This window comes from Cebidichthys violaceus, unplaced genomic scaffold, assembly GCF_023349555.1.
Source record: "Cebidichthys violaceus isolate CVI_PGR_0920_01 unplaced genomic scaffold, fCebVio1.0.p SCAF_9, whole genome shotgun sequence".
Lineage (NCBI taxonomy): Eukaryota > Metazoa > Chordata > Actinopteri > Perciformes > Stichaeidae > Cebidichthys > Cebidichthys violaceus.
This window is the reverse complement of record NW_027176975.1, coordinates 17,395,985-17,414,858: the sequence shown is the minus strand read 5'-3', so window position 1 is coordinate 17,414,858 and position 18,874 is coordinate 17,395,985. Positions and strand designations below refer to the sequence as shown.

The following is an 18,874-nucleotide window of genomic DNA, read 5'->3' as shown; positions in this document are numbered from 1 at the left end:
TTTGAATTCATAATCGTGACATGATGTGTACAAGTCTAACAGCAACCGACATCAAATTATTAAACCAATAACAACATTTACTTGCACTTTGATTTGTCTGCGTGTACAGAATAGTAAAACATTTGTAATGGTTCACAGTATAAAATATATAAACCTTATAATATGTTATGTAATAAAAAAATGACATCTGTAGTTCTTGTCACACTATGTTGTAAATTGAATCAATAGTAAATATATAAGCTGTCATGAACACTGTTATGCTCATCTGACTGGCTCCGAGGAGAGGATGTCTCAGCTCGAGGAGGCGAGGAAAGAAGAAAGGCCTAGTTTGGTCTGAAGCCCGTCAGGAGAACAGCCAGAGTACGTCATTAATAAAATGATGACGTACTCACACGTACTGATGGGGTAATGATCACCACGCTGCATTAGAACCAGTTCATGATAAAGGCTTCCTGTATATGACCACTGTATTGACCAGATGATATGTACTTAACATGTAATCGATCAAACTTCAGTTGAACTATGGTTTATCAATGATCCCTTTTGAGTTACGCTTGATATCTCTTATTTAATCCCAATGGTAAAAAAAACAACAACATTTCTTTATGTCTTATTGCGCTGGTTGCAGATCCTAAATTAGAATCTGATTTCAGCATCCGTCCACATTACCAGGCTGCAGTATATGATCAAAGGTTGTTTTAGATCCTTCAGAGGAGCCCCTCAAAGTTAGTAAAGTTAGAGTTAGTAAATGAGTTCCATCTGTGGATCAAACGAAGGCAATGCCCTACAACAGGTGTAATCTTGGTGAGAGGGATACCGGCCTCTGATCAATAGGTAGCTATTCTCCCGGTCATAACGAGAGCCGACAGTTAATCACGGCGTCTAAAAGCCCGAACAAAGAAGATCAGGGGCTGAGTGGAGGAGAGTGAAGCCTGCGTCGTTTGAAGAAGCCGACTTGGATCTCAAGTGCATGCAAAGTACAATAAAAAAAGAAAAGACAGTGTGAGTGAGAAAGGGGTTATGTTATGGTCACAGGGAACTCTGTGTTCATGCCAGAAACATTCCAAAAAAGTTGTGTACTCACAGTTCAGTGTAGCTAAAAAAGTTGGGTTATAAGCCATGAAAGAAAAAAATACACACTCATATCAGACATCATCATACCTGGGTTATTAGGAATAGTAAATATATGCCGCAGTGCTCTTTTTTTTCCTTATGTTACATTCTATATGTTAATTGGTTAACTGGTTGTCCGAATCCGGTCTTGAACTCCATCCAGCAGCCTGACCCATGTCAGAGACTCCAGAGGGGTTCAGTTCCTGTCCACTAAACACATGATGGGATGTGTTTAGTTTAAACCAATAACAACATTTACTCTAGGGATATGGTTATTAAAGCTAGGGTTGGTAATCTTGAGAAAACTAGTAAGAGTATGCTGGATTTAAAAAATAAATTAAAAAAAACAGTCAGTGTTGCCAACTCTTTTGCACTGAAGATTACTAACAGCACACGCTCCAACAGTATCTTAATCTAGTGAGAAAGTCGCCAACACTGACAGCCCGTCCCTTCAGGCCTCCCTCCAGAGCTACTCCCCTAAAATGATTATCATAAAGTTAAACAACAAACACGGCAATTATAAGTACCAGGCGACAACCTGCGGTTCTACCGAGTGAAGCCAATTGAATCTCTAGTTTCAAGCCTTCTTCAACACAGCATGATGTTCATTTAGTACATTATGGTCTACAGGCTATTATTGTTGTTAGTACTCACAGCTGTTAATTGGCCCTGAGATTCACCTCAGCATTAAATGCCAATACTTTAATTTTAAACCACACACTTAACAGAAAATCTCTTGCTCCACCCAAAACATTTTGTATCCGTGAGTGGGTGGCAGAGACTTCAGTAACCTACATCGCCTTTGGGTCTCCACATAAAGTCATAAATCATAAATTCTGATGCAGCTGCATTCCATAGAGGTTTCGTGTGGATACAGCACACGGGATCACGAAGGAGATGCATGCTGCTACTGGAAGATAATTACTGGCCCTCAGCCAGTGCTACAGGCTATGAAAACAGCAGCAGTGACATGAGTGTCATGGCGTGGTGGTGTGTATCTAAGGCCTATCTGGATGAACTGTAGTCCAAGCAGCCAGTAGCTACACCAGTTTAGACCGAGTCTACAAGAAGAGATTTTGGGATCAGGATGAAGTTGGTGGCATACCTCACCCTCCTCACCTCTGCGGTGCACGCCCATCCGCTGACAAAGAGACAAACTTGTCCGCGTGTCTGCGACGCCTCTCAATGCGCTCCGCCGTCGCGGCAGGTCTGTTACTACGGGCAGGTGAGGGACGGATGCGGCTGCTGCGCGGTGTGCGCGGCCGGGGAGGGCGATGCCTGCGGGGAGCGGAGCGGTGGCGGCCTCCCCTGCGGCGAGGGGCTGCTGTGCGACTCCGTCGGGGGGAAGCTCGGCGGGCTCCGCGTCTCCTGCGTGTGCGCCTCCTCCGGCCCGGTGTGCGGCAGCGACGGACGGACGTACCCCAGCATCTGCCGCCTGAGAGCCGAGAACAGGAGAGCCGAGCTCGGCGAGGGTCCCCCGGTCACTTTGATCCAGAGGGGTTGGTGTGATTCAGGTGAGTTTGTGATTAACTTAAGTTCTTTTTTGTTTCAATAACTGAACATATTTACCTGCACAAGTTATTAAAGATGGCATTACAGAAATATAGGTTACATTTGATTAGCAAACTTCATGATGAATTAATTTATATTAGTTATGTTATTATCAGTAAGCTTCTTCTACTCGTAGCTACTCCTAATAATAATAATAATAATATGTTATTATACTACTACTACTACTACTACTACTACTACTACTACTACCACTGATAAAATAATTATTATACTACTACTACTACTACTAATATAGTATATAATATTTATATAGTACAATGATAATAATTATTATTATTATAATAATACTACTACTACTACAACTAAAAATTATTATTATTATTATTATTATACTACTACTATTACTACTAAAATAATTATACTACTACTGCTACTTAAATAATAATAACTTATTATTATTGCTATTATTACTACTACTACTAAAATATATGTATATATATACAATAACAAAATATGATTATGTATTATTTATGTAGTAGTAGTAATAGCAGAACCAATAGTAGTATTATATTAATAACTATTATTATACAACTAATTATTGTTATACTATTATTATTATAATAATAATAAATACTTCCATTAGTATTATTGTTAATTAGTGAGCTTAAGGTGGATTAAGGTGGATTTTGTTACCTTTTGGACAGAACCAGGTCAGATTTTTTCAGATGTTGAGCCCAGCAAGAAAGCAAAGCTTATTTCCTGAATTGTCACACTTAAAGCACAGGAGCTGAATAAGCTACATCTTCCATCAATGACCAGAGCTACTGGTATAAATACCACTTATGAAACATTCCTAAAAAGGTGATGATACTGGTAACATCCCTGCTGCTTTTTCCAGACATGTCTTTACAGTGGGTGATAGAGGCTGTTGAACATATTAATTTATATATAATAAACTAACGTCACATGTACAGTATAGGCCATAGGTGTATAGGTTTGTAAGTACTGGACAGCAGGGGAAAGAATTGAGAAAAACTAATCCATGCCCTGATAACAACTGCTGAGATTCTCAGAAAAGACTGAGAGAACAACTCAGTGACGTGCGGTGAGGTTCTTGGCTGGTGAGGCACTGACACTACATAAGTCAGATTTACAAATATATGAACCCAATAGAGAAATTTAAATCACCATTAAATTGGCAGCTTGCACATTGACTACTGGTTGTTTTTCATATTTCATATCAGCATTATTTACACACACATAGGTAAGGAACATAATTGATTCCACCGGGAGCGTTTCAGAAGCGGAGCGGAATTTCACGATTTTCGCGGGTGGTGCCCGCGAGGGCACCACCCGCAAAAATCGTAAAATTCCGCGATAATCTGTGTAACAACCAGGATGTATAAAGAGAACAACAAACACATAAAAGGTTAATTTACCTGTCTGACGTTGAATTGCTGTTGATTTGGTCATATTTCCTTGTTTTTTGAGACATTTTTAAGCTTGGATATATAATCTTACATTTTTGTGGTCAAAGCAAAATAAAAGAAGAAGAAGAGAAGTGTAGAAGAAGAGCAACGACAGAACAAGCATCAACCCGACCCGTGGGCTCTCTCACGCCCTCTTCTTTGAGGCAGAGGTAGTGTTTGCCCCTCTGTGCTTTTTCACTGCGGTTTCTGTCAGATCAGCAACACTAAATATGTTCTACACAGATGTGAAATACAGTACCTATTCTATGTAAGGAAAGGACCTATAATAAAAGTGTCTACAAATATTACAATGGTGACAAACAATGAGAAAGCAAAAGGCACGCGCTCAACCCAGTTAGTGAGGGATTCACAGTCTGAAGTGAGGCCTCACCTCTCGTGTCTCCTCTCTGTTTGAACAGAACATGCGCTAATTCAGCGATTTTGATTATACAAATTATTGGAATCATACAGAAATTACATTTATAGCACAGATCAGTAGAGAAATATTAATATTTATTTTATTTTAGCATTATTTGTTTTTTACTTGTCATGATGACAAGTGACTGCATGTCCCTGGAACAACTCCACCAGTTTCCCACATGAAAGTCAGTTTACTGTCATGGTTAAGACTCACTCAAACAGTATGTAGTGTCTTCTGTGGCTCTGGAGGCGCGTTGCCAAGTCTGAGAAAATAAACGTACCTATCTCAGATTGGTCAGAGAGACTACACATGTTTTAACAGGAAGCCAGCTGCCGTACAAACTGGGGTGTGATGTATCAAAGTCATACGGGCTTTAAGCAGGCAGGAAGGAAGGGTGCAATGGTAAATCGCTGGAGATCTCCTTTCAACCTCTGCTGTATCGATCAGGACTAAGGGAATGATATTTTGCTAAAAATGAAAAAGGTCACCGTGCTCCATTATCATTCTCTGAACAAATGAAGGTTCAAAATATGGTCAGATTGTATTATTTTCCTGCTGTGTGGCGCTAAAAAACCCCCACTCATCATCATCATCTGCGCTCTTTAATTTGATTTGAGAAGCTCTCCATCCTCTGTTTTGGAGACTGTGCACGACTCTCACATTGGATGAAAACAATATATGTATCCGTAGAATGTCTTCCCAGAAGGCTTGATGTAGTGTGCCTCTACTGTTCTGCACATTCGTGCTCAGAAGAGCAAGACAAAATGCAGTCGCGAATCCTCCGATGATGGAGTGTTATCCTCCAGAGGGAAACCACCACGCTGCTGTGTAAATATATATTCCTCATCCATTTTCATAATGTGCAGTTTCTTATCATCGCCGTCCACAGAGGAGAGAATTCATCATGCCCTGCACCTCCCGTTGCTCTCTTATACGAGCAGGTATGCAAAAGCTCACAGACATACGCCGTCGAGGCAGAGACGCCTTAATATTATTGACTACAGACGTTTTTTGAGGCCCTTCCCTCCCTTCACAATATGCCACGGTGACTTTAATTGAGAACCCCCCCCCCCCCGATTGATGGACAGTGACAATTATTAAATGGAGTACTCTGCTGGCACGGTAGCTGGATTCCCGCGATGTTACACGAGAATCACAGGATCACATATAAAACAAAAATCCATCTTGTCAGGCTTTAAGTTCCACAAACCAATCAGCGTCCCGCGATTAGCTACGGGCAGATGTGGGCGGGGTTTAGGCATGTGTCTGATGACACAGGTTAGCGTAGGTGCTGCAATAGCTGCAGCACTAACAGAGTATTTCTTCAATGAAAGATGAGCAGAGCAAAGGCTTTTCTCCATGGAAACACTGTTTTCTCTCTTCTCCCGACTGGCTTTGGCAAGACTTTGATTGACAGATGGTTTAACAAATCACCATCAAGTACATGCCTTTTTCCAAACAGTTTCCAAAGACGGCTCCTCAGATGGTTGTGTGTAACAAACCGTCTGGTGGTAAGTTAAGGATTGGGAGTCCTCTCCCAAGAAAATGTGAAGGTTTTTGACCTTAAACAATTAGTGTAATGTTTATTAATTTTAAAAGACCACAATGATATGTATAATTATTATTTTTTATTATTGTAATTTAAATCTTATAATATGCAACTGTAGAGTAGTAGAAAACGCAATAACCAAACATTAGCACAAACGTATCAGAACTCAAATGTGCTCTCTCGTGTGCTCTGATTCTATTTTTACCTAAGAACAAATCCCAAATAAGAAAACATTGGTAAACATCAGAATCTTCGTGCAAACTGGGTTTTAAGAAGATATGTCTTTCTCAAAATGGCTGGTGAATGAGGCCCACTGCGTGCGTCTTTGAGGTGTAACAAACATGATCTATGTTTGAGAACACCATTAACAGGTTGAAACATGTAACCCTTTTTTGAAATAACACATTTGTGATGGAAATGCCGAATGTGTGATCTACATGGCCTTATGTGCAGATCGACAGTTGTTTTCAAATTTGAAGACCTGATAGCAGATTAGATGGCATGTCACATAAGTATTCATCTGATGGATGATCCACAATAATCACACAAGTTGGCATGGAGCAGTTCAGCGTAATTGAAAGGGTAGTGAAAGGCCCAGGATCTCCCTGCCAACAGGGAGGATACTGTTGATTTGTTAGTTCAGCTCTCTGACAGGCAAAAATAGCTGGTGCCAAAGTAGCTCTTGGCAATAGGCACGCTGGCATTTGCTCAAAAGGTTGTTACTGCAGTGACGAGTTCATTTGTGCAACTCTGTAAACACAGCATCAGTCAGAATGTGGTGGCTTCAGAAGTAGGATTGCGCATTTGCTTAGAGAGCAGGAAGATAATTTTGGAGATATTATCGGGGAAGAGATTGCACTGCCCTCAGGTGACTCAAACACAGGTGTCCACAGGAGATAGCATTTTAAATAGAACCCAACCCGCCTTTCAAACTGTGGAGGTTTGACCTTCCATTTCCTCTTGTAAGCACTCCAGCCTTCAACTCTATCAGATTTTAAAACAGCTAATAAACTGTATAAATAAAGCAAGGTAGCAGAGATGAATAGATGGTTTTGGCACATGCTTCCTCTTTGTTTTTATGGAGAAGTTTGTTTGTGCTGAAGTCCATGAACTCACTATAATTAACACCAATAAAAGCTAATATTAAAAGTCGAACATTAGCCACGTGCTCTGAAAATTCAGCCTAATATTTACTCTATAGCAAGAAATAAAGAGGAGAAAAAAGGGAAAGACTATATGAAAACAATGTATTCACATTGAATTAATCACAGTCTAAAGCCACTTACTTTTTTCCCTTTTCATCCTGGAACCGCAACCGACGCATTGGCCTCAAGCACGTTTGTAGTTTGCCACATGGAAAATTGCAATCAGACACAAAAAAAGGATGATTGCGCTCATCAGCTAAACTCTTTGGGCATGTTTGCGATGTTATAGTTTAGTGCATCATATTTTGTGAAACGGGGCAGATAGTGGTTTCAAATGATAGCGGTTTCAAATTGTGAATTCCCCCGAGTCTTGCAGTGGACTAAGTCCTCTGCAACCAAGCGGCAACCTCTGGGACAGAAAAATGGAGTCAATGCGAATGTGCCAAAAACAAACTCCGAAAGCGAGTCAATCTCCACAGATCCCCATGTTAAAATGCACAACTTTACAACAAAAATAATCATCTTTACTGGCTCATACAAAAAACGGCTTAATGCACAAGTTGAAGGAGCTGACAGGATTGCATATAATTGGAGTTGCAATGAGTTGCTTGTAGAATTTTGTGATCGTTTGCATTACGCCAATCACTCACTGTCTATTTTTTTCCTTTTCTGCCCCACAAAAAATATATAATCAAGGTTGGCCTAAACACAACCGACTGAACATCTGCATGTTTACTTTGCCTATCATGTTAGCATGCTGACTTTAGCATTTAGTTCAAAGCTGTCTGTCCAAAATGTACCTTTTGCTAAGTCCAACCCCTTGAACGCAGAATGGCCAATCATAGCGTAGCTATCATGAAGTTTGAGCTAGTCATGGTAAAATATTGTTTAATAGTGATGTACCTTTCTAAAGCGGCATGTCTACATAAAAACCTGTGGAGCTAACATAGCGGATTACGTTAGCTCATCATTAACTAGCGTTTACACTTCTATGCTATGCTAGCTATTGAATATCAACACTTGCTGCTTTTGCTTTTTAATGGTTGTAACAGTGAATAGAGACTTACCTGGTTTTACAGGAACAGTGTTGTTCCTTAATTTCATTGTCTTCTGATTCTGATTATTCTGTCTTGATCGCCAGGTGATGTGGTGGTTCACTTTTACACTGTGATCTGTAGCTTTAGCTTCTATCTTTATCTTTTTTACCCTTCAAACACATATTTTAGACACTTCTGTCTGCTTCACTCTGAAATCGCTTTTTTGTTTTTCCAAAAAACTATATTTATTCAGGGAGTGCAGTTAGTGACAGTTTGGGCTCCATGGTAGCTCTGACAGCTTGTCGGAGCAGTAGCGGAGATCGGGGCTTAGCGAAGGCAAGGAAAAAACCCACTAGTGAACATTATGCGAGCATGTTAGCATGATGACATTAGCATTTACAACCTCATAGAGCACTCTTTGTTGACTTCGCCAACCTCAATGGCTAAAGCTTTGGTGGTGCTACAGGAAAGGGCATGGGCTCACCAAAGTCAATACAATTCATCCTGTGGGGACCATGACCGGAACACAAAGTTTGTCAATTGTTGTTGAGATCAGTCTGATGAGCCAACCAACCAACTGATCAACACTTTCATCCTTAGCGCCACACTGCTAGTATGGCTAGAAATAGTTTGAATTTTTTTTCTTTTTTTTAATTTACAGATTTAATCACATTTTAGAGTAGTTTAGTGGCCTAATCTGTCATCTATTGTCCTGTGTCCTCAAAGGAATGCAACATCAAGGAAGTATGCGCTACAAGTTCAACTTCATTGCAGATGTGGTGGACAAGATCATCCCAGCTGTGGTGCATCTAGAGCTTTTCCAAGGGTAAATATAACCGAAGCAAGAACATTAATTGTCACCTTCTACACTCAAATTCCAACAGATCTAAAATCATGTTTTCCTTTTGCCCTTTCTCTTGTCAGAGTGCCATTTTCCAGGAAGGAGGTCTCTGTGTCAAGTGGCTCTGGGTTTTTAGTGTCAGAGGACGGCTGGATCCTCACCAGTGCTCACGTACTCAATAACAAGCGGCAGATAATAGTGGAGCTGAAAAGCGGTTCGCAGTACGACGCTTCAGTTAAGGACGTGGACCAGAAGATGGACATTGCTCTCATCAAAATCGAACCAGATGTGAGTGACTGTGTCACCTTAGCTCCCCAAGGGTCTCAGACTTAACTCTGGTCTGTGTTTTCCTCTGGCCTCGCAGCTTGTCATCAAAGTGTATTAACCCCACACAATAAGTTATTCCGTGAAGAAAGTCAACAACGGCCTCTGCCAACCAAAATTACACTCTACTTCTTCACTCGGTCAATTTGTTGTCTGAATTCCTCTGGGGCGGTGTTAGGTCATGCCTCGTAAATTCAAAGCCTCAGACTTCTTTTTTTTGTGTATTGGTGAGTGCTGTTCTGAATAAAACATGTCACTGCTCAGACACGCTCTTACACAACCAGCTGCTTTGTATGGCAGAGATGGATTCTCTACTCCTTCAGTCAGACTCCACTCAGCATGAAGCACATTATTAACATTTTTTAGTGCTGATCTGAATACAAGAGTACCTCAAGAATCCCAAAGAGAAAGCCAGAGGAATCACTGTCTTTGACTGCTTTATAGGTGAAGGAGTTAGTCTGAGAAACAATCAGGGAGTGGTGACATCTGTACAATGCTATAACTCTCTGGGTTACATTCCTTGTAGAGACAGTTCTAAAGCCTGCCTAAAAGGCAAATTTGTGATGACATAAGACTCCACGCCACGGGAGATTTGGCTATGAATTTCGCTGAGCATTGCAAGACACCCCAGAGATGAATGGCATCAGCCTTGAGGAGGCAGGCAGGGACAAGCTAAGGCTTAGTTTAGTTTTCTATATACTCCACAAATCCGATGTTGAGGGTGGTGCTAATAAAACAAAAGCATTCCCAGTGTAGTGCTTGGTCTCAAGAACCTAAGCAAAGATTCAAGTAGAGCCGTTTTTATTACCAGGGTAAGTTATTCTAAGCTCAACCATGTTTTTTTTCCTGAACCTAACTAAATAGTTTAGTTGCCTGAGCATAACTGCAACCACTTCACGGTATTGACTTGGCGTTAAGTGACAAGCAAAAAGCTGTTTCACATCGTCAAAACTTTTGACGTTTAAATGACACACAAAAAGTCTAAAATGCGTGAAAATTACCACTTGTCTGAGTTAAAACTGCTAAATAACAAATTATGGGTGGACTTTTATTGTTACTATCAAGCCTTACTAAACAGTAGGTCAGCTGTGTGTAGCCTCATTGACCTCTTATTCAATCTGTACTAACCAATCCTAGTATGTAGGAGGGCTAGTTAGCCTGCTGACCTGAAGTAATCTTACCAAGTTGAGCCAATACATCATTTCACCCAGCGTCTTCCTGTTCCATTCATAAAACTGATTGGTATCCTTCTCTGTGTGACTTGCTGCAGAGTCCCCTGCCTGCGCTTCGTCTCGGCCAGTCCTCAGACCTGCGTCCCGGTGAGTTTGTGGTGGCGGTGGGAAGCCCCTTCTCCCTGCAGAACACCGTCACCACCGGCATTATCAGCACCGCTCAGCGCAACGGCCTGGAGCTGGGCTTTAAGGACTCGGACATGGACTACATCCAAACCGATGCCATCATTAATGTCAGTGAGACCACAATCGTTTCCTGTCTCGGTTCTGCACTTTTATGATCTGTCTTGACAATTTCTGTTCCACTTTCACGATGAGTAAGTAAAATGTTGTTGTTACTCTGTTGATTCACAGTATGGCAACTCTGGTGGGCCGCTTGTCAACTTGGTAAGAGATTTATAGTGCTACATCGCATGAAAAGTGATGACACCATTATTCATCATTTGCATATTTGTTATGCCCTCTGCTATGCAGGCAATCTTTCCTGTTTTATTCATGACAGTGAAGACTAAGGTCATGATTTTGTTTTATTTAATACCCAAAGTCTCCAGTCTGCTCCCTCAGGTTCACGATTAAGCCTCCCTCACAGTATTTTAGGACAAGACCTAATTATGGAGGCCTTTGCATTGTTACCGTGGAATAAAATCATACAGATGGTACATCCATTTATCAGGGTCGCTCCCTCCAGCTTCCTTTCCCTAAAAATGCAGTTCTCTCTAAAAGGAGAACAGTTGCCATACCGACGGTGCATTTTATAAATCGTCCTTCACTGTGAAAACCCAGATAAGTTACTACAATAACCAAGACTGATGAGTTTTGTTGAAGGTAAAAGGAACATTTAATAGACTATGAGCTTTGGGATGTGCATTGGAAGAAAAAGAGCCGTACTACTCTCGCCGAGACGTGAAACCAATGAAATACTTCAGGCCAGGTTTCCGTCCGAACCTGGCAATTACATGTACTTCGAGGTAAACGTGTTAAGCGACACGCAAAAAGCTGATTCACTACGTTAAACCTGTAGCGTATAAACGCAAAAGTCTAAAATGCGTTATACTGACTCCACTACTGTTTCCAACTTGAAGACCGATGGATTCAAAAGTCAAGGCACGATTTAAAAACATTACAATTATTTATTTGATGAGACCCGTTTGAGATGGCGTAATTTAAAGAGGGCTGGTTAAACCCTAAACGAAATGTGACTTTTCTGTTAATTTCATGTATTATCGTGAGGAAGGCCATACATTAGAAAGGTGGCGAGAGATGGTGAGACAATGTTTTGTCTCTTCAGTATGCATTAAAGCATGGCTGGATGGAAGCACACCTGGTCTCATCTTCCATTCTGTTCTTTTAACAGGATGGAGATGTAATAGGCATGAATACCCTGAAAGTGGCAGCAGGGATCTCTTTTGCCGTCCCTGCCGACAGAATACGCCAATTCCTCGCCGATTCCTACAACAGACAAGTCCACAGTGAGCAGGATCTAATGCTGGTGTTGTGGATCTAGTCTCCAGGAATTACTTTGTAAATCTCTTTCACTCATTTAAATATTTGATTTATTCAACCTTTTATTTGCATTTAGGAAATACGCAACAAAAAAACAAATACATAGGCGTCCGGATGATACAGCTCTCACCATCGTAAGTAAACCTCACAAGAACACATTTCTAGAATACCACGTTCGTTTTAGGAAGACATCCATATATATATATATGCTAATCCTTTCATATATATGATATATATGACTGAATAATTTTTTTGGCATGTGTCTTTTGGACCAACAGGCTTTATCTCATTGGAGTAGTTTCAGTTGGAACACATTGTTTCTAGATGTCTCTAATCCATCTTTGTCTCCATTTGTCCAGCTTGATTCGAGATCTCAAGGAGCGTGAGAGCGAAGTTCCAGATGTGAGCTCAGGTGTTTACATCTATGAGGTAATACCTGGAACAGCTGCATCCAGGTAAGAGCCAAGCTACAATCACTTCTACTGTGTGTCCCCCCCATTCAGCTTACAATTTCACAAGACGGGCAAAATACAGGTTATTGATATTCGCTGATAGTTTCTGTTTCCTTTTGATTGGTTTGGTTCAGTCTCACCGCTCTGTTTCCAGTTTTACCAGGCAGCTGTATTCATAATCAAAAAAAGATCTAAAAAAAAGCACTGCACACTAACACTAACTGGTTGGTGGCATTGACCTCACTGTAAAAACGTGTTATCAAACCTTTGCCAAGCAGACAGATATGACAAAAATACCAAAGATAATAAGAAATGAATAATTTAATTGAACAGTTTTGTTTCTATAGTTTATGTAGAATCAGCATATCAATTTGTTAGATTGATTTAATACATTGAATTAGTTCTTTGTTGAATTGCTCATACAGGACAGGTATTGTGCCTAGAGCCATGGTCTGACCTCTCTCTGGGCCCTGGTGCAATAACAATGCTAGTGCTTTTTACACCACTTCTAACCAAATAGTTTTGATACGTAAGTGAACCTGTAAAACTAAGCAAACCCTCATGGCTAGTTTATTTGGAAAAGAGCTTGTATGCATGGAAACAAGTGGATAGTGACTCGCTAGAGGGGAACCTAGAGCGCCACACCGTGAAGCGTAGCACCACTGACCGAGCTGCTGTATATGACAAAGAATTTGTTGAAAATTAACTCTATTTCTTTGGTCTCTTTAGCTGCTAAATCCTCTTCTATGTTCACCTGCTATGTACCGTGTACTGACTGGTGCTGGTCAGGTGGTGTAAAGAAGGCGTTTTTTTTAAGCTGTCTGCTGTGACTGGAAACAATGTTATTGAGAGTGACATTTTGGGGAATATAAAATAAGCTAAAAGACCCTAAAATGCTCTCTTAAATTTAGGGGAAGCGCAGAGTCGGTGAAAATTCACTGTGGGTTTATCACTAAGAGCGACAACTTCCAAATTAGTCTGTTTTTAATTTGATCCATTGTTAATATGAAATTGTTGACGAGTGCAACTTCAATATGAGCAGTTTTTACACTGGATTTCTGTCTATGTCGTATGTATAATGGAATATTTTGGAATGAGCAATGAATCCGTACAAGTTCTCCTATTTTTGTTCTGGTGGTTTCAGTCCAAAACACATCAGCATCACCTGTGCCTTAAAAAGAATAACAGGAATCCCTAATTGACTCATGCACATGTCAATGTTATTCTCCAAGCGAACTTGTTAGTTCTTGCATAAGAGTATGTTTCAAAGTAACATAGTGAGCTGTATTTTTATTTTATTTTTATTAGACAGCATTACCTGGAGCTTATCGGTAGCCATTGTTGGACCGAGCCTGTTTAGGTTGTAGGCTTTTACAAAATGCAACAGCAGGGCTGTGAACTGGCATTTGGAGGCCCTCTGGATATTTTTTCCAGCCGCTGAATAAGAGCATCCCCGCAGTTCTCAAGGCCGTGGATCGGTCCGGCTGCTCATTATCCCCGTGTTTCCCACAGGCCAAGCTCTGACATCTCCCTCGCTCTCTATATTCTTAATAGTCCAACACCGCCTCCCGTGACATTGAAAGCCTGAAGCTTTGAACAGCACACAGCGGCGGTCTAACATACAACAGAGTACAGCAGAGGATTTCAATTTACCATGACAGTGCTGAATTGAGCGCTGTATACTCCTTGCATCCCTCGCTTTTGTCTGGGATCAGAATGTACAATCTTTTGCTACAGTTTTGCGTGTATCAACAATCAGTCTGCAAAAGATCATCAGAGTAAATCCCTTAAGCAGGGCGGTGCATGATAAAGCCTTGATCCCATGTTAGGTTTGTCTCACGAGGGAGAGGGAACCTGACACAGGATCAGACTTGTCTAAAGGTCAAAGATGTTTTCCTGTGTGTGAGATCCACCCAGCTGGCCTGTTTTACTGACGTTCTAAAACAATCTGAGCCACAAAACCATGTTTTCTTCAAACAATCACCAAAACTACACCGTTTATAAGAACCGCCATTATCGTCAGATTTTCATCTTTCCGACACTCCTCGAACACGTGTTACAAACACTTTTGTCAGAAAAAGCAGCCAAAACAATCAAATTGTGATATTTCAACAAAGACATTTTAGTCTGCACGTTTCATTTAAAATATTGCCCCAAATATATATTTGAAGTAACCAGATCCTGTAAAAAAAAGCATTAAATTCTGCGCTGAACTGCAGGCGGCTGAGTGCAGAGCAGAGAGCAGAGGCTGTAAGGTTGTACAAATTTGAATAGTTCAATATATATATATATATATATATATTTCCAAAATTGGTAAAAAAAATTCGGGATATAAATTCCAGTGTTTTCCAATATTTGTAAAAGAAATTATTAAAGAAATTCAACATTTTAGCATTTTTTTCTATCTTTTGATCTTTGGCATGGTAACTGTGTTATACTGCACAAAAGACTTTTCTTTTTGTTATATCTACTTCTAGCCATGATTGGTTCCATAGAGGTGCAGGACTTTTACATTGAAAAAAAAAGTGACAGGAGCAAAAAACGCCCCCGAAAAACTGCTCAGGGTTCAAAAGGGTTGAAACGTGAGTGATGGCTTGGCGTTCTCTTCTCCGCAGCGCTGGCTTGATCGACCGCGACGTTGTCATCGGCATCAACGGCCGGCCCGTCCGCACCACGCAGGACGTGAGGGAAGCCGTCCGGAGCGGCGCCGCGCTTTCAGTGACGGTGAGGCGAAAGGATGAGGACGTTACTCTGACCGTCACTCCTGAAGAAACTGAATGATACCGCTCACTGTACATGGCGACCATTAAAGACAAAGATTGACTTTAACACACTGAGCCGCTGGAAAAACAAAAACTGCAGTTGGATTTGTTGCCTGCATTACTCGGTTTGTTGTGAGAGCGAGCACATTTTCCTCAGAATGAAAGAGCAAGGGCTCATTTCTAGAGCCGCCACTTTATGCAAATAACGTTCAATAATCATACGGGAAGGAAAGTGCAGACACTATAAATAGATACTCAGGAACAAGAAAAAGTCTTAACTACAGGGCACAAAGGAGGTGTGCACACTGTTTAGGCTCCAATTGAATACTTTATTTGTCATTTGAAGGCTGTTTCCATCTGTAAGATTTTCCTCAGGCAAGTGTGAAAGAGAGAAATCTGGCAATTCTTGCAGAGGCAGTAATCAGCTCAAATCATTATCACCTGCTGGTCAGCAAACAGGCAGGGAAAAACACAACAGCACAAGATGGCCGTCACAGAAGAAAAAAAAGAAATATACATACATATATAGAATACAATGTGGTAAACACATAACTCATACCACTCACCTGTTTAAATGATATTAAAGGGCCAGTGTGTGGCATTCAGGTCCATCTGTTATCAGAAGTTGAATATGACATTCATAACTATGGTTTCATCAGTCACCTGAATCGTTGAGTTTTCGTTATCTCAGAAAGAGCCGTTGATGTTAATGTCTGCAATGTCGCACCGCCATCTTCCTACGGCAGCCCCGAACGGACAAAACAAACACCGGCTCTAGAGAGACATTCACATTTTTTATGTGAGCGAAGGGGTGTTCAGCTGGATGCAATCTGCAACCTCACCCCTAGATGTCACTAGAGCCTACACACAGCACCTTTATAGCTTAAAGTGAGACATAATTAAGGGCGTGGTTGCTTTGCCAAGATGGCTAGGGCCGGAGCCACCCACTATGAGCTTCACAGCGGCCCTATGGGGGACGTCACAGAGACTACGACCACATTGTATGCAGTATACAGACGCCACATCAATGAGCTAAATCACTGGTGAGCTGCCTATCGGTACACGACAGCCTTGCTAAAAGACCAAACTGGTCCTAAACTTAAAATCAGAAGTTGTCATTTAATTCACAGCAGTTGTTTATTATACATACACATCACGTTACAATAATGTCAAAATTTGGATGGACGTGTCATCTGGTGTGGTGTAACAGATATGTATAGAGAATGGAAGGAGACCTCTCAAGTGATGTGGTTTTCCAGCACTTATTTGTTCTTCCAGAAGACAATATCTATATTCTATTAATTACCTCCTGGTCTTTTTTCCTGTACCTCTGCTCTCTTAGCAGGGCAAAACAGCCCTGTGCTGATTTCATTATTTTTCTTAAAATACATACAAATACTAAACATCTAACCTAAATTATAACAAATTTCCTTGAAACCATGAAAAAACGATATATACAAGAAGAGAATCAGTGATACTTAGTGGGCAAAGTAAAGTGTTAGAGCAATTACACAGATAACCAAAAGTTCTGACGTTAAACAAAGGAAGGCACACTTGCAGAAGACAATATGGACCCATGGTCTCCCTTTCCGGTCTCTCATTCTGCACTTCTGCTCCTAAACCTGCAAAAATAACAGAATTCCCTTTCGGAGAAGTCAACAACGTTCATACGAAGGTTTACGGCATGAACGGTTCAATTTCCAAAGAAAACAACAAAATGGCAACGCAACTTAGCAGCGATGCAAACCGCCACTGAGCGAGAACACGGAAGCTACAGGAGTTTAGGAGGTACAGAAGAGGTGACAAGCATTTCCCCAGGAAATTAAATATTATTCAACAGAATTCATAAATGATAAATAACATTCACAAATGGTCTGAAAGGTTTGGGAATCTCCAACAGGGTCAATTCACCTAAATACATACCGATAATTATGATTTTATTGCCCACGTTTTAAAGGAACCCCATTTCTGAGATTTCTGCCTCCACCCCAATACAATGGTGGTAAGTGGAATTTCACTTGTGGTGCTCACACCATTAGAAAAAAAACATTTCTGCACCAGATAGTTTTTCTGGAGACAATGCTCCGATAATCCACAGGCCTCACTGTGTTAGAAGTGTGTTTGAGTGCTGTTGACAGTGTGTTGTGTGGATTATGCAGTGCAACAGGCAAGAGTGTTTTAATATTCTTATCCTGAGACCCTGACTTGATGAATAGAATATTAATTTAGTTTTGGGTAAGTCATGAATTGTATTGTAATTACTTTCTGTATAATATTTAAACTTCAAATTAATTCAGATTAATGATTTACTCATGATTTCAGGTATGGAGAAGGGTAGACTGAATTTTGTTGATATCTCAGAAAAATTTGTAAGTACGACAAAATTGGTGAATGCCACAAATTCTTATAGGACCAGTGTGTAGGATTTGGTGCCATCTACCAGTGGTGGGCTTTCAGGGCCAGCAAGGCCTTCTCTGCTGGCCTAGACAGAATCTCAAAGTTATTTTATAATTTAATAATTTTTCATAAATACACTACATGTATTCTAAATATTTTTCCCATTATCTTATTTTCTCATTGCACAGCTACTGTCTTTCTCTGCAGCTCTGCTTCCAGCACAGCTTGTTTTAAGTAGAGCCAATCAGATTTCACATCTATGTTGTCTCTAAGTAAACAAATCTGCCTGGAGGCCTTCAGACTTACAAGTGAATCCCTTTGCAGTTTATGTAAATGAGGACGATAGTGTTGATTGTCATAGTCTTCAACCAATCAGATTTTTAGTTTGACATGTTGGGCGTATTCTTTGACATGTCATGATTGGTCAGTGGGCTAGCGTGACATGTTGGGCGGTGACAATCCCAGTATCTACTGCCTCTGTGGAGCGGACATTTTCAGCCCTCAAACGCATAAAAACGTATTCAGGAAATACAACTGGGGAGACTCGACAGTCTTCACTGGCGTCCATGAATAGAGAAGGACTTCTTACTGGAACTAAAACGCACAAATGTACTGAACAACTGTGTTATTAAACTCTTTATTAACAAAGAAAGGAGGATGGACTTTGTCTTTAAATAGTGAACAGCAGCTTTGGTTAAGTGAACTGCAGTAGCTTTAACTGCCATACATATTATGTATGTCATTATTTAATATGCTTGTTTATATATTATTATTTGTACAACTTGTTTTTATGAATATGGATTTTTGTTTGGTTTTATATGTGATAGGAACTACTATTGTTACGTCCTATGTTGTGCTGGGGACACATTTAGCCGGTGCACAGCAACAAGAAGACACGCGAAGCAGCAGCGGTCTATATATAATGCGCAAAGTGTTAAAGTTAAGTTTAAGTTTTTAAGTGATCATCTTTTAAGACTCATGTGTTTTCAAGTGGACTCATTTTCCCTCTCGGTGTTGACAGACGAATAAATCCGTCAGTAACAAGAACTAAGGTGTCGTGTATTTCCTGCAGGGAGTGATTGCGTTACTACTGTGTTAATTTGTCTATCGTGTAGTT

The 18,874-nt window shown here is 40.6% G+C and overlaps 1 protein-coding gene across 1 annotated transcript; it reads left to right on the top strand.

The window, feature by feature from the left end:
* Positions 1–2,200: 2,200 nt before the first annotated feature.
* Positions 2,201–18,817, top strand: htra4 (HtrA serine peptidase 4). The gene is made up of 9 exons (XM_068703367.1): positions 2,201–2,627; positions 8,973–9,072; positions 9,171–9,375; positions 10,682–10,876; positions 10,998–11,030; positions 11,998–12,112; positions 12,223–12,280; positions 12,506–12,601; positions 15,214–18,817. The coding sequence occupies exons 1-9, from the start codon at positions 2,201–2,203 to the stop codon at positions 15,377–15,379; spliced, it is 1,395 nt and encodes a 464-aa protein (XP_068559468.1). The 3' UTR covers positions 15,380–18,817.
* Positions 18,818–18,874: the final 57 nt, after the last annotated feature.

Bases quoted from the DNA above. Each gene is read 5' to 3' on its own strand.
- htra4 (XM_068703367.1), top strand. From the start codon at position 2,201: ATGAAGTTGGTGGCATACCTCACCCTCCTCACCTCTGCGGTGCACGCC. The intron at 11,031-11,997 runs GTAAGAGATTTA...TTCTTTTAACAG, and splicing joins GTGGGCCGCTTGTCAACTTG to GATGGAGATGTAATAGGCAT. The intron at 12,113-12,222 runs GTGAGCAGGATC...ATTTGCATTTAG, and splicing joins CTACAACAGACAAGTCCACA to GAAATACGCAACAAAAAAAC.